The sequence below is a fragment of the Haliaeetus albicilla genome, chromosome 26, assembly GCF_947461875.1.
Source record: "Haliaeetus albicilla chromosome 26, bHalAlb1.1, whole genome shotgun sequence".
Classification (NCBI taxonomy): Eukaryota; Metazoa; Chordata; class Aves; order Accipitriformes; family Accipitridae; genus Haliaeetus; species Haliaeetus albicilla.
The window spans coordinates 282,834-308,258 of NC_091508.1; the positions used below are offsets into that span (position 1 = coordinate 282,834).

At 41.2% G+C, this 25,425-nt stretch overlaps 1 protein-coding gene across 2 annotated transcripts; it reads left to right on the plus strand.

Moving 5' to 3' along the window:
• Nucleotides 1-482: 482 nt before the first annotated feature.
• Nucleotides 483-25,349, plus strand: CSDE1 (cold shock domain containing E1). 2 transcript variants are annotated; one of them, XM_069771285.1, is made up of 20 exons: nucleotides 483-613; nucleotides 4,434-4,852; nucleotides 10,045-10,243; nucleotides 11,012-11,121; nucleotides 11,479-11,571; nucleotides 12,095-12,192; nucleotides 12,962-13,043; nucleotides 13,398-13,526; nucleotides 13,692-13,817; nucleotides 14,667-14,879; nucleotides 16,684-16,824; nucleotides 16,913-17,071; nucleotides 17,668-17,775; nucleotides 18,645-18,820; nucleotides 19,828-19,940; nucleotides 20,661-20,780; nucleotides 21,011-21,189; nucleotides 22,172-22,335; nucleotides 23,298-23,430; nucleotides 24,019-25,349. In XM_069771285.1, exons 3-20 carry the CDS (start codon nucleotides 10,045-10,047, stop codon nucleotides 24,064-24,066), a joined length of 2,391 nt encoding a protein of 796 aa, XP_069627386.1. In that variant the 5' UTR covers nucleotides 483-613; nucleotides 4,434-4,852; the 3' UTR covers nucleotides 24,067-25,349. The 2 variants fall into 2 exon arrangements, with proteins under 2 accessions (XP_069627386.1, XP_069627387.1); XM_069771286.1 differs by lacking the exon at nucleotides 11,479-11,571.
• The last annotated feature ends 76 nt before the right edge of the window (nucleotides 25,350-25,425 follow it).

Here is a 25,425-nt window from a genome sequence, read left to right on the forward strand (position 1 = left end):
GAACTTGCTCCGCTCACGTGGAACCGAGCGTTCATCTGACTCCGCCCGGCCTTGAAATCCAGGCACAGAGCCGCTTCCCTCTTGCTCCAGCGGGGTGCGGCCTTAGGTACCGGCAAGCAGCGTTGCTCTGCCTGCCTTCCCTCCACCGGGGAGCGGGGCTGGGGGCGAGGGAGGCGGCCGGCCGCACGGAGCCTGCCCGCGCGTGGCACCGGCGGAGCCGCCGTCACCCCGCGCCTCGGCAGCCGGAAGTTGGCAGGAGCCGCCGCTCTGCGCCGTCGCTCGCCCGCCCGTGGGGCCGCGCTCGGGGCTCCGCAGCGTTTGTCCGAGGGCCGCGGCCGCGCCGGTAAGGCGGCCCGGCCTCCGCTTCCCGCGCCCTCCCGGGGCGGGGCGCGCGCAGGAGGGGCCGCGCGGCGGCAGGCGCCGCTCCGCGCCGGCGGGGAGAGGCGCGCGCGCGCCCCCGGCCAGGCGCGCGTGCGCGCCGCGCAGCCACTGGGGTCCTCTGGGCGCAGGCGCGGCTCCGCCCCGGCGCTCTCGCGAGAGGCCGGGATTTATTCCTACGTGCTGTGCCGTGCTGCTCATGGCGGCGCTGGAGCGGGGGCGCTGAGCTGTTGGGGTGAGTACGCCGGGCGGCGGGCTTCGGCGGCTCCCGCCGCGGCCCCAGCGGCGCCCGCGCGAGCGAGGGGGCGCCGGGGCCCCCGGGTAGCCGGCGAAGGAGGCAGAGGGCACCGCCGGGCCCGCCTCCCGCCCGCCTCTCGTCTCGGCGAGGCGAAGGGGCCGGGGCGCCCCCCGCCCCGGCCGCGCGGCGTGCAGGGCGGGGGGGGGAGGGCGGACGCCCGCTCGGTAGGCCGCCGCCCGCCCGGTAGGCCGCCGCTCCTGGGGACGGGACGCCGCTGGGCCGTGGCGGCGTGCGCACTACGCTTCCCGGCGTCCCGCGGGCAGACGCCCTGCCGCCGGGGCTCTTGGGGGCTGGAGTGCCGCCCGGCAGCGGAGGCGGGGCCGCCGCGACGCCGGGACTCGCTTTCCCAGCGGGCCGCGCGGGCCGGCGGGCCGCGGGGCTCGCTGGGGCCTGCGGGCCGCCGGGCTGGCCGGGGGTGGCGGCGCCGGTGTGTGTGGGGGGGACGACGGGGGGACGACGGACTACGGGTCCCGGCAGGCCCTGGGCGGGGCCCCGGCGCTGGGGGCTCCTGGGGACGGGCTGGCGCGGCCGCCGGGGAGGGGTGGCGGTGGACAGCGGCTCCCGGCGTGCAGCGCGCGCGCGCAGCCCCACCCGGCGCAGGGGCTAGGCCCCCGTCCCTTTGTGTGCGGGGGAGCGGCCGCCATCCCCCCCCCCCTTTGTGTGTGGGGAGGGCGGCGGGGCGGCCCCTCCCTCCGCCGAGCCGGCCCTTCCACCGCGCCGGGAGGCGGCGGCGTCCGGCGCGGCCCCTTGCCGGCCTTTGCGCTGTCATAGCGTAGGCCGCGGCCGGCCGCCTCCCGCAGACGGCAGCCCCCGCTCGGCGCGCGGCTGGCTGGGGCTTCTGGCACCGCCCCTCGGCGGGGCCCGCGACTCCGCTCGGCGGCCTCCATCTTGCTGCAGCGCAGCGAAGAGGGCCGCGCTCGGAGCTCGCCGCGCCCGGAGCTCGCCGCGCCGCAGGCCCCCTCCTGACGGCTGCGGCGAGTCTCTGTCGGTCCGGGTCCGGTTTTCTGTCCTCTGGATGAGTAACGAGCGCAGGGCTCTTTCCCAGACTCCTGACCCGTTAAAAGGAAGTGGATTTTTGGTGTTACGGTTGTGTTTTTTTTTTTTTAAGTATTCTGCAGGTATATATGCCTTTACAGATGTCCTTGGAAGTTCCTTAACTTTTTTTTTCCCCCCGTAGATGCATTTTTTGATGTAAAACTGACTTCACTAACGTAGTGAATGTTGGTAGCTGATCTCGTAGCTGTCATGGATTGGCTCAAGAGCTAGCGTTTGGTACTGCTTTCCGATATTCATTGGAAAGGATATGGAGTAGCTGTTTTGTGCGTACATACTGAAAATATAAAGCTTTATTTTTTTATTAAATTTGATCTTAGTCACGTAAGAGATGGCTATTTCTAGAAGCACATGTTCTAATCCTGTAAAAATGCATGTTCTTGCAGTTAGCTCTTTTTGTGAAGAAAATGGGAAACAAAACAGTGTTTGTAAGCCAGCACGTTCTGCTGTTAGGCTGAATAGATGGGTTTCTAGCTGTGAACAGCTTTATGTGACTTGCTGTCATTTAGCAGAGCCTGCGCCTGAAAGACTTCAAGAATAGGACTTGTGCAGGTCTTCTCCGTCTTTGCATTAATCCTTTCAGCTGTAAATATACAAATGGAGAACCCAGCGTGACTTGGGGCTGGGCAGCTGCTTAGGGTGTTTACCATTTGGAGGAGTATTTATAGTAGCTGAATTAAAAAGTAAAGAATTTGAGGCAGACACACACAGTGAGATTTTTTTTTTTACTTGAGTTATGCTTGCTTGACAGCCCCATTTTTTTTTTAATAACTTAAGTGTAGTCAACCAATCTCGTTACCACATCAAACTGGCTTTTAAGGGAAAAGCTTATACCTTATTCCATTGCCTGAAAAAATTAGTGTTAGTTGTCTTTGGGCAGAAAGGTGTTTTGATTATTCTATGAAAATGTAATATAGTCTATGCCCAGGAAAATAAGAAATGTAATATGACACAAGTTACAGCTCTAGTAGAGCTCCAATAATATTAGTCTTAATTAGATGAAAGTGTCTCTGTGTAGTTCCTGTGATACAGTGTATGCTTGCTTCATTTCTTCTGAACTTGGTTGGGGGGATGTTCATTTGAGATCTGAAATGCTGTCCAAAAAATATTAATATCCTGAAAGAGATTTTGGTAACGGTTGCCTGAATCTAATACGGAGCTAGGTGAAAAGTCTAGCGATCCTGTTGTTCTTGCAATAGGTTTGTGTCTTCTGATTTATATTTTTTTATAGTTGAATCTTTCACTGCAAACCTTTCATACCAGGTACTGGTTTGTACTGCCCTCATCCAGTTTTATATTTAGTCTCATTCATGTATGTGTAATGGTCTGACAAGAAAACTTACTTTAGCTGAAAGTTTTTCAGAGTGGTGACTAAAGGAAGATGCTTCATCTGGAGGAGAGGCCATTCAAATACAAACTTCTGTGAAAACTGGTTGATGAGTTTGCCTACAGCCATTGTGTGCTTTTGGAGTTTAGAATTCTTATTTGTAATAGCTGACTGCAGTCAGCATTTTCACTGTGTTGAGAGTTAAATGTCTTTGCATTCATGTTTCAGTCACTTAAGTTGACTCATTCAAATTCACTAAAGGGAATTCAAAGCTCAATGTAAATTATGAAATTCACTTTCCCGCTACAGTGGAGAAATAGGCTTTGTCCATATTTTTGCTCATTTGGTGTGGGACTTGTGGAACTACTTGGGGAAGAGCTGTGCTCTGATGCTTCATGCCTTTAAATTACTGCATAACATGCTCGTTTATCCATAGATTCATAGCTGTGTTGCTTCTTACCAGCTTTTGTGCACAAAAATCTCCTCCCTGTTTTTTTTTTTTCCTTTATCTACTGAGTAAGCCACAAACTCAAATCAAAACTTTATTTTATTTCTCTTCAAAAATTCTGTTTCTATAAGGTTTCAGTTTTATGTGATAGGTGGCAGTTTGTCTAAACCACTTTCTCATGAAAACACCAAGTGGTACTGCAAAACTTTAGGAGAGAATTACTATCAAGTTACTGTTGCAGAGAGGCTTCTCTGTTATGTTATCAACACAAGTATTATTAATATGTAATCAACATTTTGCAAACACTATGAAGAAGTCCAGAGAATGGCTCTGCGCTTATTTTACATGCTATGCCAGGGTGCGTATGGTCTGTATAGAACAGGCATGCAGCATCTGTACATATAATTGAGAAGTTTATTTTTATACAAAGCTAAAGGTGCTTCAGATATTGCTAGTCCTTGACTTACCTTTTGGAACAAAAATTACCAGGAAATTCTAATTCACACACACACATACACTCTATTGCTACTCTGAAGGTCTGTGCAAGCACTTATAAATTAAATTATGAGACAGCACCCATATAAAGTTATTGATAGGAGGACTAAGACTTGCATTAAATGATGTTGTTATTCATCAAAATGAAGTTGCTGTTTTAATTGTGCAAACTGGGACCTTTACTGAAATGCCTAACTGTATCTGAAGAGTTTAAAATTGGAAATACCATATCACTGGGTTGGAGGTAGTGTTTCTTGGAAAACAAAACCAAAAATGGGAATGCCAAATATATCTGTAAAACAGTCTTTCCTAGCATGGATCAAACCTGCAGTATTAAGGTAGAGGAAATGCACCTGTTTGTCAGAACACCTAGGACTGATGTATCATTTCTTTTAAAGTGATACTTACTGTGTGTCTTTTTTTCCTTTCTCCAGTATGAAGTGGAACAGAACAGAATTTACCACCTGAAACTGCTGCTTCAAGTTCAGATCAGGAAAAGAATATACCACATCGTAACAACAACTCAAGACCAAAGAAGAGGAAACTTACACTGAAGATACAAGGCTTGATCTGAATCAAGAAGTTTGTGCCTACTCAACAGCTTCAAAAGAGCACGTCCCAACGCTGCTAGTAGTCTTTGTTTTCTCCAGTGCTGCATTGAAACTGCCCAGGGCAGCAGCACTTGTATTCTCTATTAGCTTGATAGATCACGTTCTCTTGCTATCTTTTTTCTTTCTCTCTCTTTCTCTCTCTCTTTTTTTTAATAATAGCAGTCTTCATCCTTAGAAACTTGTGCTGAACAGAAGAATCGGCTAATACTACTGAAAGTGCAATATTTGAATATCACTGCGAGGTTAGTGCATGTGTTATGTAAAGAGTTACATATATTCCTAAACTTAATAGGAAACAAGTTGTCAACAGAAGGGTGTGGGTTTTGTTAGTTTTTTTTTCTCAATTCTTTGCTGTTACTTTGGTACAGTAGTAGTGTGATGAATTAATATGACATGCAGTATGGTTCTATTTAACAATACTTACAACCCTAGGGAGCTGGTTATTAATGTTTCTCTCTTCCAGTAACAGTAGTGTTGTGGTTCTAATCCTTTTTTTTTTTTTCCCCCCAAATAACCGCTGTTTAGGCTTCTTTAAGTCTTACTGCACAGGGTTGTGGGTTTTTGGTTTTTGTTTTTTTTTTTTTCCTTCTTCTGAGTACTTGTATTTGTGGGATTCATAGTTCTTATTCTTGTAAACTGACAGATCAGCTGTGTTAAAAGTCAGTGCTGGGAGTGAACTGTTGGCAGTGGACAGCACAGCCAGGTAGTCATCGTGGTCCAGTATATAACCATTATATTGTAGGTCCGAGCAAGTTTTGTTTGTGCATTGATAGGTTGTGGCCTATTACTAGAAGTTTCTTAAAGAACAGTTTTATGTCAGTACTCCTGGTGACATGTATAAATGGACATTGTGTTTGATTTTTGCTACGCTCTGTTACAACGTTGTGTTTGAACAGGTGTAGGAATATGACAAGCATCTGGAAAGACTGCCAATATTATAACGTATCCTTCTCTCTACAGCAAATTTTAGTGCCACCCTGAGGAGTGTGTCTTTGTTTGAACTTCAGTTGCCAGGCTTTAGATGATTGAGTTCTTTGTGCTGTGCTGCTAATACTCCTTTAAACTCAAACTGTTCAAATGGTATCATGCAATGGTAGTCTTTGAGCAAGAGATTATAACAGTGTGGTTTTCTAACCCTAAGATAGGCAGTTCTGAACTTGATATTTAGGTAGATTTTTGTCATTTTCAGTATCTTATGTACCTTTAGTAGTATTGCCTTTAGTCTACTACTTAATGTCTGTGGCAGGGGTGTACGTGTGTTTGTGTACTTACCTTGTATCACAGATGTGAAGTGGCCATTTTGTTAATGGCTCACAAAAAACATTTGTGTCACTCATTTGAGCTTTCAGCATGGGTTAATGGTCTTGCCTATTATTCTCCTGGGAAAAAGTATAATAATATATCATTTTCCCTTCCCCCAGCCACCTTACTTGCAGGATCAATTTGTTTTTGAAAAGTATTTCAAACTCTAGGGTGGCTTAAAATCAAACATTTCAGCTGATGCCTTTCCACAAGGGTATCTTCTTCTGTATGGAATGTCCTAGGGGTTGCCTTCCTCAAAAGATGAGTGTTTATATATTGGACGTGATGCTGACAGGAACTAGTCTGTAACTCTTAGCAGTTTTGCATAGTGCTTTTTTTGTTAGATAATTTGAGAAAATGTGTCCTTTAAACATAATCCACTGCATAAAAAAGATGCACCTCCCATGGCTTTTGTCCCTTGAGCAGTTCAGGCTGGACATGAGGGAAAGACATCTTTACTAGGAGAGTAGCACAGCACTGCAACAGTTAACCCAGAAAGGTGGTGGAACCTCTGCCATTGGAGGTTTTCAAGACTCAGCTAGACAAAGGCATGTCTGCCTTTGTTGTTGGCAAGAGGCCTTTGAGGAGGAGGAGGATAGACTAGAGTTCTTCAGGGGTCTCTGCTGGAGGTCATGTTCTCTGAGTCGCTATTTTTTGATATGTTAGTATTTTAAGGCTTACTTGAACATGTAAGAGTATTCATTTATGCCAGTTGTAGGGTATCCTGATACTTGAGTTTTTTGTAATTGTAGAATGAGGGAAGTATTGATTAAAATTAAGAGATTGAGTAACTGCTTGTCCCTTGTACTGTGGCTTATCATGCCACTCTAACAGACAATACTGCATCTTTCTGTTTATTTGTCTTTTTCTAGAAGACCTTATGTAATGCAGTTTGTTACTTAATTTTGGGACAGTATGGAGGCTATCCATCTGAATATGCTGGCAATAAAATTTAGATTTAACCTGGCTGTGAACCAGCTGTTTACATAGTAGTTACATACTTTGCTTGATATTTGTAAACTACCTTATTGTAAGGTTTTCTTGCGCTGGTGCTATGGTTCTGTGTTGAAATAGAGTATTTTCATTCTCCCAAAGTTTTGACAGTGTCAAATGCGCCTGAACAGACGCATTTCTAAAGCTGGTAGCAAAATTATTGTACGTGACGTTAGTCAAAGTAGAAAAGGATTAAAACAATTACAAATTAAGTTGGTTCTAGGTTGCAGGTCCTCTAGGAGTTGCCTCAAGGGTGCAATGCAGGGGGATGGCCATCATCTGTAACTTTTATTTATTGTAATGGGGACCTTCAGGTGTTTGTACACCTCTGAGTTTGGTAGACCTCTGAGTTTGGTCTCACCTTTACTTTGTTCTTCTTGACTTAAAGGAAGACTCACAAGGCATGGAAAATTACTAGTGAATGCAATGAGAGAGGAAACTCAAATGTTCTTAGAGAGTTAAGTTTTCCCTTATGTAACTTTCTTCAACTTAATCGGCTTACATACAGGAACTGCTATATAGCATCGTATATTACCAGACTTGGGACTCAAAGGTTTGGACAAATACTAATACGATGGAGCTAAGATTAAATCTGAATCAATACACTAATTAAATACTTGTGCTCTGATAACCATACCAAGACCTCTGTCAGTTATGTGAAGTTATTAGTTTCTAGTTCATTAGCGTATATATTAACTCCTTCATTCAACTTTTTCATTCAACTTTTTCAACCCTCCCTTTAAAGTGTGAGAGGGGAAGCTGGATAGTAAGGTAGTCCTTTCCTTGCAGGAGTTTATAGCATGTGGGAAGAAGCACAGTACTGAGAGAGACTCAAAATTAGGCTTTTAGTAGTTGTCTTTAATATAGCTTAAGAGAACATACAGCCTTTGCAGCCATTTCTGCATCGGGGGGTGTATGTGCGCACCTTTGCCTCTGGAGCATTTTCCCATTGAGACTTGCAGCTTTTGTGCAACAGTTGGCCATACTACTGTTACTCATTATAAAAATGGAAACAAAAATGAGGTGTAAAACAAGAAAATAAGTAGTGCATGTTACAGAAATTATATCAGAACAGATTTACTAGTTCACTGAATTTTTAAAGAGCTTGGGGGTGGTTAACACTGTACTTCATAACTACTGACCAGTTCTGTAGTCCCCTGACACTGTACTGTGCTATCACAGCTGTATGAGATGGAGAACCATTATTCAGTGTCATGAGATACTTTTCCCTACTCCTGTAGCTCCCCCAATTTCTCTTCTTTGTATTTTAGTTCATCTACATCTACCACATGTGGGTCTTAAACAGCAGGGGACTCCCCTGTGTCTGAGGCCTGTAGGTCAGGGCAGCAATGCCAAGATATTTTAGTAGCACAGGAAGTCACAGGGTTGGTTACCTTGTGAATATACTTTCACTTCTTAATGTTCTTAGTATCAACAATTTTTCAACAAATATGAAGCATTTGGTCTTTTCCCAAGCAATTATGAAGTATCAGTTTTGGTTTTTTTCTTGAAACTTTTTTAGAAATTCTCACATCAAAACATCATTTCCTTCTGCAAAATGAAATGCGTGAAAATACCCTTTAGGTTCTGGTATGACACCTGCTTTGCATGAAAATCTAATTAAATAACATGTAAGCCATAGCATGAAGGTGGAAATGTTCCAGGAAAAATAAACCAGTGTGGGTTATGCTTAACAGTTTCACCATTAACCAGTACCAGCATCTTTTTTAGAATCATTTGAGATGAATGGTTGAAGGCTAACTGCTGTTGAGAAGTTGCTGTGTACAATGGTGTGAGGACTGATGTTTTCCTTTTTATCTTCGAGGTCAGAACTCTGTCAATCCTTATTTCTTGCGGTTGTTCCTAATGTATTTTTTTAATGTCAGTCTCGCTTAACAAAATATAAAGATTTCTGCCCAAGAACTCCACAGCAGGTGTTTTTCAGTGCTCTGATCACTTTTAAACTGATTTCCAAACAGCCTAATCAGACATGCTGTAACTATACCTTTTAATACATTGAATAACTCGATGTCTGTATTAGAGTAAGAAGCAGGACCATTTTACAAGTTGCTCAGTTGTCTTTTATCTCCACTAAACATATTGCTGACTAATTTTGAATCTCTTCTGCTTGATGCAACAAGAAAACAGGGAATAGATACAATCTTGTTCTGTTTCCAAAATAAATACTCTGGAAACTGCAGCAAATAAAAGCCCCCAATACTGTATTTTAAGATACATATTGACTGTTTGGGGAGGGAAGAGGGTTGCTTCAGTAGTCTTTCTTGAATTACAGTGTTTAATGGGGTGTAATACACTTCAGCTCGTTTAATTGCTAACCTGTAAATGGAGGTGGTTTCCTTTAAAAATGAGACTTGCACATCAAAAAGCCAATGAGTTAGTAAAGGGACTTGTGAATATTTCAAGGTTGAGTCTGTGCCTTGAAAAGAAAAGATACCCTACCTCCCCCCCAAAAAAAAAGATTTTCAGGGATGTGAATTAATTTAACAGTTCATTATGGCTTTAACTTTTTAAGTTTAATGCTGTTTTCAAGTTTTCTCAGTCTCTCTAGCACTTGAGTTCCTATGCCACAGAAATGTTTGTGTAATTCTGGGCATTAATTCCATAACCATGCAAAAATGTTTAAATACTTAAAATGATTTTTTTAGTATGAAAGACTTAACAGGCAAACTAGGGACAAACTTTGCAGGGATGTGAACCTAATTCTATTGGTTAATAACAGTTGCATTTTCCTAATTGCCTGTTTAATTTGGAAGAGCAGATAATTTAGATATTTTCAGGCTCTGGCGTGAAATAGTGAATGTGGGAGTACTTTGAGGTATAATACTTAAGAAAGTCAGAAGTTTGTTTTGGTCTAAGCAAGCTTTATTTTGGTGTTGTATTTCTAGCCTATTTTGTAAATATGTTGCCTGTCTAAATTTTAAGGATTATTGTTTTACAAAAGCTTGACTGTTTTGGTGTTCTTACTCTATGTTAAAAAATGGTTAGAATTTGCTTGTTACAGTAACTTCCACAAGCCCTTTGTGTTTGTTATTCTGTTATGTGGGCATGGAGAAAGGAAACTTATTTTAAGTAGAGTGTTTTTTGCGGTTTTTTTCCCCCTATGCTTTCTTTTAAACAGATGAGCTTTGACCCAAACCTGCTCCACAACAATGGACACAACGGGTACCCCAATGGTACTTCGGCAGCGCTGCGTGAGACTGGGGTTATAGAAAAACTGCTGACCTCTTATGGATTCATTCAGTGTTCAGAACGGCAAGCTAGACTGTTCTTCCACTGTTCACAGTATAATGGCAACTTGCAGGAGCTCAAAGTAGGAGGTAATTAGGCAACTTTCAGAGCTTCTTGACTGAGTGAATACCAGTCTCTTTCACTTGCCGTAGAAAATCCTTTTATCTTGTGGCATGAACAGATGTGTGCTGTTGCTTCTGGTGGGCTAAGGAGACAACTGAATTAATAATTTGTCACTTCTAATGAGAGACCTTTACAGCACTTAAGCTTTGTGCAGCTTATATGAATACAGTTGTGGCCATTCTGGAAAAGGTGTGGCTTTAGGTCAAACTTCTATAACTGAGATGAAGGCAAGTGCTTCCATCTGTGGAAGACTGTGGAAGAATATACCTCATGTACTCAGTATTTCTTTTTTTAGAATTAGTTTGAAGATGGCCTATTGTTTTTCAGACTGGGGAGGCTGCTATTTCATGCTACTAATTAATGTGGCAGTGAAGTTTCTAAACTGTTGAATGGCATATGTTATGTTTGAACTTCAGTGTGAAGTCCACTGTATAGTGAGTGTGGCAGGGAATTATTGAGGGGCAAGCCATTATGACAGAATAGTTCATTAGCAGCAAAAGTGAATAAGCAGAATAACTAGAGAAATATTTGCACAGTGTCCTTCCTTGGTAACAAAAGCACCCGAGTTTTACTTTGTTGTGTTTGGCTACAAGTGGCAAATTGTTGAGTGTAACCATTTAGTGATCTAAAAAAACTGAAACAAACACCACCACCCCCCCCCCCAAAACCCCCAACAAAACAAAACAAACCCAGACAAAACTCTGACGCCATTATCATGTTTGATTGTCTTGTAGACGATGTTGAGTTTGAAGTGTCTTCTGATCGCCGAACTGGAAAACCCATTGCTATTAAATTGGTGAAGATAAAACCAGAAATACTACCTGAAGAACGAATAAATGGACAAGTTAGTGCCTGTTTCTATACATGCATAATTTCCATCCTTTACTCCAGTACAGAAGGCTAGATTCATTTAGCATGCATATTAACTACATACAGTATACGGTTACACTGAAATATATTTTTGTTGTTCTGATAAAAATTCAGAGGTTTAGTTTGACCTCTTAACTTGGCTCCAAACAGTTCTTAGAGTCAACAGGTGTTCTGTAAGATTGAAACTTTGCAACGTGGCATTCCCTGTTGAGTTACACTAGGGGTACATCCCTGAGTGTATAGTAGAGGATACTGAGATTCATTTTGTTATTCAACAGTGCTGCTCCTGAAATGACTAGCAATGGACTTTTTTTTTTTTTTTGACTGGTAGGTTGTGTGTGCTGTTCCTCACAATTTAGAGAGTAAATCTCCAGCTGCCCCGGGTCAGAGTCCAACAGGGAGTGTATGCTACGAACGTAATGGGGTAAAGCTTACGTATTTTACTTGAACTCTTCACTGATCCATCACTGTGGTCTATGGGCAAAAGAATTGATGCAATTTAACGTAGGCAATTGACACTGCTGAGAACTGTAGTTCTTGGCCAAAAGCATGCTTTGGTAATTACTACAAACAGAAATGTTACTTGCTTGCTTATATCTATGGAGAACTTTATATAGAGACAAATAGTTGTTTTTCTTTTTTAAAACTTAATGAAGCTGGGTTATGTAATGTTCGTGTATCCTTATCTTGAACTTTTAAAGTTTAGAAATTGACATTTAACAATGGCCACGTACAAACTTTTCAACTTAAGTTGCTTGTTACAGACTCATCAAAACAGCACAATGGAAAAAAGAGTGTTTTTGCATGCCATGTTTGATCATTTTGTGATTTTCTCACTAAATTATTTTCTTTAATAGCAGATACTGTTATTAAACAAAACTGTGTTAATCTTTCTTTGAAACAACTATTCTGAAAATAGAGTAATATTAGTCAATTTTAATTTACAGGAAGTATTTTACCTGACTTACACCCCAGAGGATGTTGAAGGAAATGTACAGCTGGAAACAGGAGATAAAATAAACTTTGTAATTGATACAAACAAACAGTAAGTTGGTATTGCTTTTCTGACTTCATACTTTGTTTTAGTAGTGTTGTGGTTTAACCCCAGCCAGCAACTAAGCACCACACAGCTGCTTGCTCACTACCCCTCCAGCCAGTGGGATGGGGGAGAGGAAGGGGGGGGGGCAGGGGGAGGGAGTAAATCACGTGGGTTGAGATAAGAACAGTATAATAGGACAGAATGGAAGAAAATAATGAAGATGATAATCTCAATGATAAAAGGACAATAATAATAAAAGAATTGGAGTATACGAAACAAGTGATGCACAATGCAATTGCTCAGTGCTCACCAACCGATGCCCAGTTAGTTCCCAAGTAGGGATCCACACCCCCCCCAGGCCAACTCCCCCCAGTTTATATATTAGGTGTGATGTTACATGGTGTGGAATACCCTTTGGCTAGTTTGGGTCAGCTGTCCTGTCTGTGTCCCCTCCCAACTTCTTGTGCCCCTCCAGCCTTCTTGCTGGCTGGGCATGAGAAGCTGAAAAATCCTTGACTTAGTATAAACACTACTTAGCAATGACTGAAAACATCAGTGTGTTATCAAGATTATTCTCATCCTAAATCCAAAACATAACACTATACCAGCTACTAGAAAGAAAATTAACTCCATCCCAACTGAAACCAGGACCAGCAGTCAGGCAGAATTTATGCCTGTTCCAAGAACTGAAATGGCACTATGAAATATAATCTTAATTTTTGCTCCAGTTTTTACTTGTTTCAGGTTTGCTCTGTTTACTTTTTTTCCCCTCTAGTACTGGTGCTGTAAGTGCTCGTAACATTATGCTATTAAAAAAGAAACAAGCCCGCTGTCAAGGAGTAGTCTGCGCCATGAAAGTAAGTGATGGTTTAGCTTTAAAGTTTCATTTGAAAATGAAATCCTGTTCCGAAAAATGGTGTTGTAAGTCATATATTTAGGGCATTAAGAGCTATTAACTATTTGGAGCTGTGGGTGTAAACTGGGTGAAACGGTTTAAAGAGCTAATCTTTGATACTAATACCGTCCTTAACGAAGGAAGTCCTGTTTACTTCCATTTATATATTTCTTGTGGTAGTCTTAGCTGTGTGCGTTCATAAGTCTGCTATACTGGTATGTCATAGTCTTTTATTGTGTTTCATAGAATCTGTAAAATTTTGTCTTGGTATGTTAAGAGAATAGGCAATTTATTAAACACTTTGTTCTGTTCTTAGGAAGCCTTTGGATTTATTGAGAGGGGTGATGTCGTGAAGGAGATATTCTTTCACTATAGTGAATTTAAAGGTGACCTAGAAGCCTTACAGCCTGGTGATGATGTGGAGTTTACAATCAAAGACAGAAATGTAAGACGAAATCCAGTAAAAACTGAAGACAAGATCTTAGGGCATAACTGGACAGCTGTCTGTTTTCTCAAATTAACTTCTAAAAGGAAGTGGGGGAGGAGGTTGATTGGAAAATGTCTGTTACTTAACTCCTCTATGAGTATTTGACTGATTTTGTGCTTTTAGGGTAAAGAAGTTGCAACAGATGTTAGACTGCTGCCTCAAGGAACTGTCATTTTTGAAGATATCAGCATTGAACATTTTGAGGGAACCGTAACCAAAGTAATTCCAAAAGTACCCAGCAAAAACCAGGTGAATTTCAGTATTTACTGAAGATTATGTGAAATGTTGTATTGATTGTGTTGAATTCCAGTCAAACAGTAAAAATGTTCCCCTTTCCCTGTAACAGTCTGCTGCATAAGCATCGCATCGGAGTAGAGGAGTAAGCTTGGGCTTAACTTGTAACAAACACTGATAGCAGTCACAGTATGCCATTTTTTCTAAAGATTATAAAGAGGAAGAATTAGGGTAGTGGTGCATTGGGGGTGTCTGTTTTCTTTAATGTTTCAAATACTTCCCATTGAATTTTGTGGGTTTAGGATGTATCTTTAAGGTAAAAGCACAGGGAAAAGGGGAGAAAATACTTGCTGGAATAAGCCTGATCTGTGGATTCCTGCGAGCATTAACAGTTAATGAGGTTTTTGACAGAGAGATAACTCGACATTTAATGTTTGGCTTTGAGGAAAAAGTGTACATGAGCACTTCCCTTAAGGTTTTAGGCAAGTCTGTGTTACTGTTTGGGGAAGGTTTGGGGTGGGAGTTTTTTGTGTGTTTTGAACACTTAAGAAAGACACTGCCTTTTAGAAGTTTTGTAATTATGTTTGTAAACTTAATTCTTGAAATAGAGTCTTAATTTCTTTGGCAATACATGCTTGGTGCTTAAAAAAACCCAAACAACAACAAAAGCCATCTTGCATTTGCCTGTGGACAGTAAATTACAAATTAGGAGTGGTAGAAATGAAGCATAGTGGTCTGAGTCCAGCGGGCATTTGGTGTCATCCATACTCCTGTTAATATTACTATTTCTGCCAACTATTCTTGTCTGCAGTTATGCTGAGTCTTGTAAGTAAACTAACTTGTGTTGGGTTTTCTGTCTGCTAGAGTGATCCATTACCTGGCCGTATCAAAGTTGACTTTGTGATTCCTAAAGAACTTCCATTTGGAGACAAAGATACAAAATCCAAGGTGACCTTGCTGGAAAGTGACCACGTTCGATTCAATATTTCAACAGACAGACGTGACAAACTGGAACGAGCCACCAATATTGAGGTTCTCCCCAATACTTTCCAGTTTACTAATGAAACTAGGGAAATGGCAAGTATCTATCTTTAGAAGTTTTTAATTCTTGAGGGGAAGTGGAAGTAAAACATGGGGGTTTTGTCTTAAATGGTAACTTAATATAAAAACCACTACTGTCTTCCATTGCCTTTTCTGAAATCCAGTCCTCAGATGTACACTTCAAACAAAGTGCTTAAATGGTCTAAAACTCAGGATTGATGCTGTGCGCCTTTCCTTTAAAAGAATAAAAAGTTAACTACCAAGTAATTAGAAAATTAAACCTCAGTTGGCCCTCTCTGGGTGGATTGCTAGCTGGTTACAGCAGACAGAGAAGTAATGCAATCTTGAACTATTAGTTTAAAAATTCACATGCCTGAGTCTAAATAGGTAACTACTCCTTAGGAAAACTGGAAGAACCTGGGGCTACTCTGGTTCAGGTAGTGAGAAGTCTTAAGAATCAGAGGAGGTACTGTGTGCAGCTTTTGGATTTCGTGTTTTTTGACCAATCCCTCTCTGTCTGAGGCTCCAGCAGAAGGATGGTAAAGAGCTGTGTTCTATCACAGACAAAAAACTCCTTGTGGGTTACAGGGACTAAGATGGATGTGCTTATCAGTATTAAAGAATATCTTCCATTTCTGTAATTTGGAATGTTGGTTGTGTTCCAACTAAACGGTAAGTTTGCCTTCCTTTTCAGTTGGAGTCCAATTACAATGCTATTGCTTCAATAGGCTCTGAATTAGGACCCTTTGCTTTAAGAAAACCACTGAACTTTGGCTTCAGCCTCTTGGTTTTTGGCATTCTATCCTATAGACTTCTACTCTGGCTGGATATATTTGCCTGCCTGAATTGAGCTGTCGTTGAGGTGACAAGTATTGGCTGCTTCTAGAAAGGTTAGCTGATTTTCCTGAGCTTGTGAAAGCTATGCAAGAGAAGAATGTTCCTAAAGGTGGAAAGTGTTTTTGCATTGTCATCATTAAGGGCTCTGTAGTAACTGGGCTGAACTGAATATGTTCATGAATTCTATCTTGCTCAGTGCCTCTGGCATGATCTAGTACTAGTTCTTCCTAACTTGAGTAATGAACTCTTTCAGCAACCTTATAGAGCCTCTTTTTTTTTTTTTCCCCCCTTTAAATTTATTTTTTAACAGAGGTCAGGGTGACAAATGGATTATTTTAATTTTTTTTGACAGTTGATGGGGCACAGCATGTGCTGTTCATCATTCAGAATTCCATTTTTAGTGGTTACCAGGAAGGCCAAAAAATACTATGTAACATGCTTGCCATAATAGACACCCGTGGATATGATAGTCTTGTTTTAACAAACTTTTTTGTAAAAAAGCTTTTTAATTTCTCCATTTGTGTTTGGAAATCTGATGGCTTTTATCTTCAACTTCCCTCTGACCGCTGGTTTTATTTCCTGTTTATATCGTTTCTTGTATGTTTTGTATGTGTTTATGTATGTATTCCATACCTGTACAGATGATGCATGTATTTGAAGAGTTACACCCTTCAAGACTGTGTTCTCTGTATAGTAGTAGTGTCAGGTTCTTTAACTGTAGTCTTTCTTGTTAATGGCTTAAATTAATCTTTTGCACTTCACTCATCATAAGAAATTAAGTTGAGAAGCTAGGTAAGTACAACTTGTTTGCATTTCAGGTTGACCATAGCCATTAGCACTACAGTTTGCAAGGAAGCATATTGCATAAACCAAGAAGTGTGTTCACAGGATTCAGGCCTTGTGTTCAGATTATTAACGTGCTTCACAGACAGATGTGGAGTACCTGCAGACAGATGTTGCATACTAGTAGTAAAACTGTAATTGTCCATTTGACTGTTCTTAGGGTGTGATTGCAGCAATGAGAGATGGCTTTGGCTTCATTAAATGCGTGGACCGAGATGCTCGCATGTTCTTCCACTTCAGTGAAATTATGGATGGAAATCAACTCCATATTTCTGACGAAGTAGAGTTTACTGTTGTTCCTGTAAGTGAGATTAATACTTTTATGAAATCTTAGTTTTCAAAGAAATTATGTGCAGCCTGTCTAAAATCTGATCAATCGTGTTTTTCAGGATATGTTGTCAGCCCAAAGAAATCATGCTATAAGGATTAAAAAACTTCCAAAGGGCACGGTTTCTTTCCACACCCAATCAGATCACCGTTTTGTGGGCACTATAGACAAAGAAGCCACTCCAGCCAAAGCTACTAGCCCAAATAAAGGCAAAGAGAAGGTAATGCTGCTCTTCTACTTGTGAAGTACCTGTTCTGCATTCCTGGCTTTGGAGACTGAGGCTGCTTACTTAAAATCTGTAATTCAGCTTCTTGAAGCACTGTTTATCCTGTATAAATGTGAACTGCATTGAATAGCTAATGACAGCTGTCAGTGAAAACTAACTTGTGTGAAACAATATAATAAAAGCATCATTAATGATCACGTTGAGGATGATTTCCAGGAACTTGATGGGAAGTTTCTTTCTGCCTCCTACTACATCAGGTGCTGGGTAGAATTGGTTAAAATTAAATTTCTAGGGCTAGAGGAGAACCTTTGTTGTTTTGTCATGCTATTTTAAACAATGCCAGAACACTTTAAACTTCCACTAAATACTTAACTGGAAGTGGTGGTAATACTTTTTCTTTAAAAATATTGTTTAGTATCATTTAAAGCTTCTTACTCAGAGTTGATTGTGGTGGTGTGTTTTTCACCAGTTACTGAGCAGTTACTGTAAAACCACTGTGGCTCAAATGAGCAGTGCTTGGATTGTATGTAGTAAACTTGTTTGCTTACAAATAAGGCACCAATTGCTGAATTCTGCTGTCTTCTTTTTAGGAAGCTGAGGATGGAATAATTGTTTATGATGACTGTGGAGTAAAACTGACCATTCCTTACCAGGCCAAGGATGTGGAAGGATCTGCTAATCCCCAGATAGGAGATAAGGCAATATAACTAAGTATAACATTGGGAAATATTTTTCTGTGCATTGTGAGATGGGAGCTTCTCTTTGCCTTGTTACTGGACTTGTTCTCCCTCTAAGAACAAATGAAGGACAAGGCATCTGCATAATGTTACCCATTTCTTTTCTTCTGTCCTAGGTTTAAGTGGCTTAATCTTCTGTATAACTAAGAAAAATATCCTAAAACCTGGTGATACATATATGAAAATAGCATCTTACTATGTAGATGATGCTTTTTAAACAAGGAATTCTGATCATTAAGACAGTGGACTCCACTTGTGAATAATCAAGAGGAGATTAGCATAGAGACTTTGAGATGGATGTTGAAGAGGGAGAGTGTACCCTTATGAGCTGAGCAAATTAGCATGAGAGACAATGGAAAGGGAAAAAGAGCTCAGAGATCTGGAAGAGCAGCCTAAAAACTGTCAGTGATCAGGAGCCATGCTAGGAAGGCACTGATTACTGTTTCTAAAAATCTGAAACAAGTGACTGAAGCTAGGTACATTATCACCAGGGGGCAACAGTGAGCAGTGTAGTGAAAGGAGGTGAATCACATAAATAGAAAGATTCTCATCTTTAATAGGTAAAAGAAGCTGAGTGCTAGAGGCTGGCTTGCCTTGCAGATAGTCACTGGTGTGACTGCTACTCTCTGGAGTGTAGTAAATGTCAATGACTGACAGGTGTTTATGGGAGAGTAGTGGCTAGAAAATTGCTTTCCTGGAGAGTATTGTTACTCTTAGGTATTGTTTAGAGCTACACAGCTTTGAAACGAGTTGTTTCGGGGTCTTTTTGCTGGTGGTCGTGGTTTGTTTGGGTTTTTTCTATCTAGTATTGATATGCATCTCTTCAACAGGTCGAGTTCTGTGTTTGTGAAGTGAAGAGAACTGGTCTGCAAACAGCTGTTTCTGTCAGAATGCTAGGACGCAATTACAGTTCTAAGAGGCTTTTGGGATACGTGGCAGCCCTGAAAGATAACTTTGGATTTATTGAAACAGCCAATCATGATAAGGAGATCTTTTTCCACTACAGGTGAATGACAATTTTATAATTATTATTGTTTGTTTGTTTGCTGCTGCTGGTGGTGTTTGTTTTGTTGCAGGGGCAGAGTTTCATAGGGTTGACTGTTAAACTCATTTGGACTTCACACACATTGTCATGGTTTAACCCCAGCCAGCAGCTAAGCACCACACAACTGCTCACTCACTTCCCACCCCCCCACCCCCCGCCCCCCAGTGGGATGGGGGAGAAAATCCGGAAAAGAAGGAAAACTCGTGGGTTGAGATAGGAACGGTTTAATAGAACAGAAAAGAAGAAACTGATAATGATAATACTAATAAAATTACAACAGGAATAATAAAAGGATTGGAATGTACAAATGATGCACAGTGCAATTGGTCACCACCCGCTAATCGACACCCAGTTAGTGCCCAAGCGGCGATTTCCCCCCCACCCCCACTCCCCCCAGTTTATATACTAGATGTGACTTCACATGGTATGGAATACCCTGTTGGCCAGTTTGGGTCAGGTGCCCTGGCTGTGTCCTGTGCCAGCTTCTTGTACCCCTCCAGCTTTCTCACTGGCTGGGCATGAGAAGCTGAAAAATCCTTGACTTTAGTCTAAACATTACTTAGCAACAACTGAAAACACCAGTGTGTTATCAACATTCTTTGCATACTGAACTCAAAACATAACACTGTACCAGCTACTAGGAAGACAATTAACTCTATCCCAGCTGAAACCAGGACACACATATAATATATGCTTAGGTGTCTCAAGTTCCATTTATTATCTCTGCTGGACTGGTTCAGGCTTTTCTGTTAGTCAGCAGTCTTGGTGTTCTGTGCCTCTGAATCCCAGGCAAAGAAATACAGTTGTATTGTATATTTGAAATGCATTGCTTTCTTGAATGAGGATTTCCTGAAAATGTGAGGTGCTGAGCTACTTAAATAGTTTCTGATCAACTTACATAAATGTTGGATGAGCATCACTGTTGTCATGTAACTAAAGGAAAACTGTACATAATTCTATTCCTGTAGTGAATACTGTGGTGATATTGATAGCCTGGAACTTGGAGACACTGTTGAATACAGCTTGTCAAAAGGCAAAGGAAACAAAGTTAGTGCAGAAAAAGTGAACAAAACACATGCAGGTAAGACTATACCTTGTATTTTCTGCTTACAAGGCTTTTGGCAGGTGCTGATGGATAAAGTTCGTTAATAATCTATTTACAGTTGGACCTTAAACCAAGAGGACGATGCTTAATGTGGTGGTCATTGGTTTCCTGAAAGCTGTTGCCTGTGTTTCCAGAGAACAGACAAGTGCAGACCAACAGTCCTATAGACAGTAGCAGCTCTTTGGACCTTTACCATACTCTGTCCTCTTCCATTGGAGAGTTATAAGGAGAGACCTAGTGGCAGAATGAGACAAATTAGTAATTGCACTAGTTGTGCTTTACCTCACAGAAGGAAAATTGCAGGAGGAATGCAGATGGGGGTATTAAGAATTTGGCGGCAAAAAAAGCATACTTAAACATTATTGAATGATTAAAGTGAGCAGGGACTGGGAATGCAGTGGAAGAGAAGTAAAATATTTTGATTTGCTTTTCAAGTTCTATGGCCTCTAGTTTCATGAGAAACTAATATTTTTCTACTTCCATGTTTGAAATGTTGGTGTGGTCTTGGTTAGAAAAGCTATCATTACTTACTGCTGTATTAAAGCTGTTCCAGTTTTACTGGGTGATAGTGCGCTGCCTTAGGTGTCTTGCAGTGCAAACTATTGGCTCCTGGTCAATCTGAAGCGCTTATTAATTCTTTTTAAAATAAAGTGTGACTAGAACATCCTGTTCTTCCACTGTCTTGTTTCTTTTCAGTGAATGGTATCACCGAAGAAGCTGATCCAACTGTTTACTCTGGTAAAGTAATTCGTCCTTTGAGGAGTGTAGATCCCACACAAACTGAATACCAGGGCATGATTGAAGTCATGGAGGATGGTAAGATTTTTTGCTTTTAAATTATCTGTTCTTTCACAAATGCATAAGAAGCGTAGAAGTTTAATAAACTGTAAATAGAGGTGCTGAGGATTATATTCACACTACAGGCAATGTTCATACTACTAAGCTGACCATAAGAGTACAGCTTCTAATACTGGAAATAAATTCTGAATGCCCTCAGGTAGGAAAGGATACCTCTCAGTTCTATCTTGTGCTTTTTACTCCTGTAGGTGAGATGAAAGGAGAGGTCTATCCATTTGGAATTGTTGGAATGGCAAACAAAGGTGACTGTCTTCAAAAGGGAGAGACAGTAAAGTTTCAGCTCTGTGTTCTTGGTCAAAATGGGCAGACAATGGCTGTTAACATCACACCATTCCGCAGAGCCACAGTGGAATGTGTGAAAGATCAGGTGAGTGACTGCTGCTATGAAGACAAGATGCATGTTAATATGAAATTGCTGCTTGGCTTGGCATAGAGCAGATGAGAACCCACTTCAGCACTTGAATCCAGGAAGCTTGCTGTGCACAAATAGATTGCTTTGTACTCTGGTTCTAGGCAATTAAGTTTGTGTAACCCAAGTACTGGTTTATGCAAGCCTGTGTTACGTGACTTTCGTAAAGGTGAACTCAGTACTTGGTTTGGTGCTGATATACCAGTACTACTGGCAGCAGTTCCTGCTGTGATTTACTCTGAAGACACTTGTTTTTGAGATGTCCTAGAAATTGATCTAACTAGTTTCTGCTGAACAAAGCATTAAAAAAAGAAACAAAACTGCGCATACTCTGCTTCTAGAAGAAGCTTCTTCACAGCATTAAGCAGTTAATGATTACAGTCCACCCGAAATGTGAATGCTGATCATTGCATTAGTTGCATCTCAGAATGATTAGAATTAAAGTGCTGTGAATGCTTTCTATTTTTATAGTTATTCTGCAGCACTAAGCTCTAGTCATTTATGGAGAGGCTGGATGAGTTTTGCTGGTTTATACATGAGTAGAATGGTAAATGGCAGTAACTGACTTCTTACACCAGTGACAGATCAAAAAATGGGTTTCTACTGTGTAACTTTTAAGATGGAGTCTTAGAAAAGAACATGCAGCGGCACTCTTCTCAGTTTAGTACAACTGCCAGGACTTTGGCAGTTTTCAGAACTTGTTCTATAGACTTTGGGGTTTAAATGTGACTTTACAAGCCCAAGAAGAGTGCTTAGACTTCCAGAAGTACTGTTTACAGACAGCATGTTCTGTTCAGTGTAGAAATTGCATTTCCACCTCTATTAGGCACTTCAGAGGTTTTTTTTCTAGAAAAAGTAGTTAAACTGCAGTAATGAGTAAGTCATTGCATCTGTTTGGATCAAGAGGAAAGAAATAACCTTGTGATGTGTTGGTTTTCAGTTTGGTTTCATTAACTATGAAGTGGGTGACAGCAAAAAGCTCTTCTTCCATGTCAAAGAAGTTCAGGATGGTGTGGAGCTACAGGCTGGGGATGAAGTGGAGTTCTCGGTAATCCTGAACCAGCGCACAGGAAAATGCAGTGCCTGTAACGTGTGGCGTGTCTGGTGAGGATTTAGAATTAAAGTGATTTAATCTGGCACACTGTCTGCATCACAGTAGTGGAGCACATGCTGCTTCTAAACTGAGCTAGCTGTTCCTAGAATGGGAGCTCTGAATTTCAGCTGGCATCAGTGAGAGCCTCTCACCTGAGAACTGCCAGCACTTGTAGAGTGTCCAGTACAGTGCAACAGCAGAACTCTTACCTTTTCTTAATTACAGATAGCTTGTTCTTTTTAAAACTATTCTTAAGAAGCTCCCCCCGCCATAGCAGGAACTTGGATACAGCCTTCTAAGTAGAAATTAATGAATGATAAGAAAACTGATGGTATTCCTATGTAGTTGCTGGCCTCTCTGGCCAGCATAGTACATAGTGCTTCCACCTGTTTTTTGAAGAGCAACTTTCATTTTTAAATACAAAACCAATGTTGTTGGACACTCTTTTCTTTTTGGTATGTCATTTCTTAATGGTGGTGGGTAATTTTTTTTTTCTTTTGAACTATTTGCACATTTTGAAGAAAACTGCACAATTTTGATTTTGCTTAAGCTTGTGATAGTGCTTCTACAGCAACAGGAAGCTAACATTTAATTTTTTTCTCTGAAAATTCTCTGGTTTTGGAATCTTCAGAGATGTTAATGCTATGCCATTATGAACTGGCAACTTGGAAGCCTTTTATTGTTGCAGTTAAAGGGAACAGAAATGTAGGAAATACTACTGACGTGTGCATGAGAGTAAATGCGACACTCACTGAAGATAACCTTTTGAGGATACTGCTTTGAGCTACTGCTATTTCAGAGTCCTGTGTTTAAAGTAATGGTTTTGAGGCAGACATATGTGGTGTCATCTAGAAGGTCTGCTTTCACACAGGACAGATTATGCTAATGGCTTAATGGGGAAAGTGACTATAAATTAGGTAGCCTACACCATCTCTGGGACATCATCAGTGCTCTGTATGGTTGACTCTTACAGTGAAGGCGCTAAGGCTGTTGCTGCTCCACGTCCTGATAGACTTGTTAATCGTTTAAAGAGCATTAATCTGGATGATGCCAATGCTCCTCGTCTAACAGTTCTTCGTCAGCCTAGGGGACCGGATAACTCAAAGGTATGTATGATGAAAGGCTAGCTTGCAGAATAACAGTAGTTTGTGTTTCAACTTAGATAATATTGTTTCCTCTGTTGGAAGCCTAAACTGTTTGAAATGTGGTGTCTGTTTTCATTCCATAGTGAGCTAGTCACCTGCTCTGTGTGTGTGATTAAGATTATTTTTGTGTGAAGTCGGGATGCTGTACCCTGTGTGAATAATGCATACTGTGGTTTCAGGAGAGCACACAGTACAGAAGAAACCAATTGCTGCTTGTGTTCTATCCCATATGGCTATCTTGGTTTGGTTTTTTTTTCATTTATAAACATCCTGCTCCCCTTCTCAGAGATAGCAAGTGAAATCCCTTTACCTGAACTTGGCTTTCACATAAGGTTCTGCTTGATAAGCAGAAGGAGTAAAGTGTCTGGAATCTGTGAAGTATCTAGGACTATAAAGAGCAACCCACAGAACCTGTTTTGTTACCGTCTTTGTTTCTGAAGATGGAGGTGGCTAACTGGAAATATGCTAATGCTGTACTTGGTTGGAACAGAACACGTTTGCTTTACAGCATGATGCTGGAGCTAAAAGTTTGTTTTGTTTTCCTTGCAGGGATTTGGTGCAGAGAGAAAGATCCGTCAAGCTGGTGTTATAGACTGATCACAAAACGCATACCTGATGTACGACTTGCGTGGTGGGGGCTGGTGAAGGGTACTGAATATCTCCCTATTCATCCCTTCCTCCAAATTCTAAGAAGCTATTACACCAGTTTTAACACCTTCTCATGTTATGTTTAAAATAAATTTATGAAACCATTTTAAAATTATGCACAGTTGCATTCTGGAGAACTTAAGGTGGCGCCTTATAGTATCACATTTTAGAAGCTTGTTTTGAATGGTGCATTTAACGCAACTGGTAACTGCAAATCTACATTGCCTATGTGAGTAAACATTATAGACAGCTCTACTCTGGTAGACCTTATGGAATTCTGCACTACAGTTATCTATGCTTTATCTTTGTTATTTTGGCCAAGGTATTACTATGCCTTAGTGCTCAGTTGCATTATGTCTTTCCTTCCAAGTGGAAGCAGAAGGCTCGCTTCAGCTCGCTCCACTCAAATTCTGAGGACCATATGAGGGTGGAATAAGTTCAACTTTATATAAAATCTATATGAACATTCAGATAACTTAAGTTGATGGCCAAATGTTACACTGTTTTCATATTTCATTTAACTTGAGTCCTTTAGCCAGCAAAGTTGTTAGAGCTCAATGAAAGTCTCTTTCTGGGGTTGACTTATTTTTGTAGCGTTCTGAAACACATGCAGTGCAGAATTTCATAAGGCTGAGGTGTGCCATCAGTGTGGTAATTTAAATATATTTAAAACAATGCACAAATCTGCTGCTGCTTAGAACACTGCAGCTTCTAAACCCAGTTTCTTTTACTGATTTAAATTTAAAGAGAAAGAAGTTGTGCCTGAAGTGAATACATTTTTTTTTCTTTTTTGCAGCCGGCACCCAGTGTACTGTAAAAGAATAAATACTTAGGCTTTCCATAGCTGTATTGAGACTTTCATCAAGGTGAAATAGTTGATGTCTGTGTGCTTTTTTTTTTTTCCCCCTCCTCCTCCTCCCCCTGCCCCCCTTACCCCATTTCCCCTGTCACACTTTATCAAGCAAGAAAACTGAATGATTGGTCTAAGTATTACTTTAACCAAAAAGATCAGGAGTTACTTTCTTTGAATAGAGGGCAGTACTGTGTTTGGGGTTTTTTTTTTTTTGTTTGTTTGTTTGGTTTTTTTTTTTTCATGTTACCTCTATTCTCAATTTAGGGTTTTCTTCTCTGGGAGATGCATTATCTTTGTAAAACAAACATTGCTTTCTCCAATTTTTTCTGTTAATGGCAAAGAATGGAAATAGAATAAAGTTTTACTGATTTTGAAAAAAGCTTCCCTCCTGGCCCCTCTCTTCCTTCCCCGGGGGGCGCTGCCCTGCGCCGGCGTTACGTGCCCGGAAGCAGCGG

Bases quoted from the DNA above. Each gene is read 5' to 3' on its own strand.
- CSDE1 (XM_069771285.1), top strand. From the start codon at position 10,045: ATGAGCTTTGACCCAAACCTGCTCCACAACAATGGACACAACGGGTAC. The intron at 10,244-11,011 runs GTAATTAGGCAA...ATTGTCTTGTAG, and splicing joins GCAGGAGCTCAAAGTAGGAG to ACGATGTTGAGTTTGAAGTG. The intron at 17,072-17,667 runs GTAATGCTGCTC...TCTTCTTTTTAG, and splicing joins CAAATAAAGGCAAAGAGAAG to GAAGCTGAGGATGGAATAAT.